The sequence below is a fragment of the Sturnira hondurensis genome, unplaced genomic scaffold, assembly GCF_014824575.4.
Source record: "Sturnira hondurensis isolate 20B ecotype Veracruz unplaced genomic scaffold, ASM1482457v3 Scaffold0002638, whole genome shotgun sequence".
Taxonomy (NCBI): Eukaryota; Metazoa; Chordata; class Mammalia; order Chiroptera; family Phyllostomidae; genus Sturnira; species Sturnira hondurensis.
The window spans coordinates 1,525,105-1,527,412 of record NW_028075269.1 but is presented as its reverse complement, the minus strand read 5'-3'; the positions used below and the strand labels follow the sequence as shown (position 1 = coordinate 1,527,412).

Genomic DNA, 2,308 nt, shown 5'->3' with positions numbered 1-2,308 from the left:
CCGCCTGCAACCCAGGCATGTGCCCTGACTGGATATCGAACCGCGATCCTCTCGTTCGCAGGCCTGTGTTCAATCCACTGAGCTACACCAGCCAGGGGCTCACACTCACTTTTGTAAAGATATTTCCTCTTTAAAATATGTTTCCAAGATTTATATTCTTAAATTTTTTTCAATTACAGCTGACGTACAATTTTGTGTTAATTTCAGGTGTACAACGTGGTAGTTAGACATTTCTGTAACTTACAGAGAGATCGCTGGAGTAAGTCTAGTACCCACCTGACGCCGCACGTGGAGGATTGCTGACTGTGCTCGCCGCGCTGTGCTTCACACACCCGTGACGGTTTTCATCTCTAGCAATTTGTATGCCTTCATCCCTCCCCCTTTTCACGAATCACTCCAAACCCCTCCCCTCTGGCAACCACTACTTTCTTCTCCGTAGTTATGAGTTGTTTCTGTTTTGTTGGTTCATTTATTTTGCTTTTAGATCCTATGTGTAAGTGAAATCATATAGTATTTTTTCTTTTCTGACTTTATTTCACTTAGTACATAATACCTTCCAGGTTCATCCATGTTGCTGCAAATGGCAAGATTTCATTCTTTTTTTTTTTTAGTCTTAATTTCAGAGTTTTATTGTATTGCACTAAAGGAACAGCAGGACGGGAACACAACGTCCTCTTTCACTCAGTTTGGTAAATCTAAAGTACTTGCAAATTCTTAAGACTACCTTTACCACCAGATTAGAACAGTAAAAAATAATAACCAACTTCTTAGTAAGTAATATCTTACACAGTAAAACACATTTAAAATAGCTTTAAATGCATTCTTCATAAGTAATTCAGCATATGTTTTTATATCATATTCACTTATGTTTAAGAATTAAAGCAAGTATATTACTCTGATGGAAATATGGGAAATCTCTCATTCATGCAATATATAGGATAATGCTCAAGTCAAATGGAAAAAATCCCACTCTTCTTATTTTTTTTAATGTATCCATATATAATCATCTACATGATAGATGAGGAAACTATGAACTTTCCCACAGATCAGATATCTATTTTCAGTTCATCAGAAGCACCTGATATCTACAGCTGATTTATAATTAGATGGCATTTCAATAAAACCAAAATGAGCCCTACAAGTTTCTATAAACAAAAGCTTCCAATGGACTAAGGACAGTCAGTAATTAATGCAATCATTCACGGGATTATGGCTGTTCCTTAAGGAGTGCAAGTCCAAACCTGTCAACACCAGAGGTAATCATTTTATATTAATGTATACGTAATTCCATTTAAATTCTTTATCTGAAATAACATATGAAAACAGTCTTTCCACAAGCAAAAAATGTGGAACCATTTAAAAAATAAGGAGTCATTTTTTTAAAGTAACTGATCAGATTCCATAGGCTACTCTTGGAAACAGGATCTTACTGGATAGAATCCATCGTTTAGTGGCTTTTTGCGTGCACTTAACTGAACCAATTCTTCTGTGGGTTGTTCTAAGATCTCACCAAAACATAGATCATGCTGTATAGGGAGTAAAAAAAGGCTAGAAGATAAAAAGCTAACTTGCACCATCCTTCTTTCTGACAGTATGCTAGAATATCTGCATTCATGATCGTTGTAGGGTCATAGAGTCCTGGTCCACTCACCACTGGTCTACTCATATACCTCCAAATATGATATGCCAAGAGGGGCATATTGAGCCCCAGTGTCAGCCACTCTGCTGCACAAAGAAACATGACACAGAAGAAAGCATGGATGAGGTACTCTGGGAGCACAAGAGGATTCAGGGTATTACACTGGTCTATAGGATTCTTGTGATCAGTCTTCAGCTCATCAAATGCTATCATGTGCCAGATGGTGAAGAAGGTGAGTGTGGCAGTGAGCAGGAGCGCCAGCATGTAGCAGAAGGCCGCGAACGTGAACGCCATGGTCGGGGAGGAGGAGCAGGGAGCAGCGCCGGTGCCAGTGGAGAAAAAGCAGATTTCATTTTTTTATGGTTAATATTTCATTGTATCACTTCTTTATATATTCTAAGACTTTTTTAAGTACAAAAATGAGTGAGTTCTGTCATATTAAATAACATAAAGGTCTATAGCCCTGGCTGGTGTAGCTCAGTGGATTGAGCGCGGGCCTGCAAACCAAAAAGGTCGCTGGTTTGATTCCCAGTCAAGGCACGTGCCTGGGTTGCAGGGCATGTCCCCAGTGGGGGCCACATGAGAGGCAACCACACATTAATGTTTCTCTCCCTCTCTTTCTCCCTCCTTTCCCCTCTCTCTAAAATTAAATATTAACGAATAATGATA

At 39.2% G+C, this 2,308-nt stretch overlaps 1 protein-coding gene across 1 annotated transcript; it reads right to left on the bottom strand.

Moving 5' to 3' along the window:
- Nucleotides 1-616: 616 nt before the first annotated feature.
- LOC118983102 (protein cornichon homolog 1-like) lies at nt 617-1,973 on the bottom strand. Its single transcript, XM_037040378.1, has one exon. It carries the CDS (start codon nt 1,931-1,933, stop codon nt 1,499-1,501), a length of 435 nt encoding a protein of 144 aa, XP_036896273.1. The 5' UTR covers nt 1,934-1,973; the 3' UTR covers nt 617-1,498.
- Nucleotides 1,974-2,308: the final 335 nt, after the last annotated feature.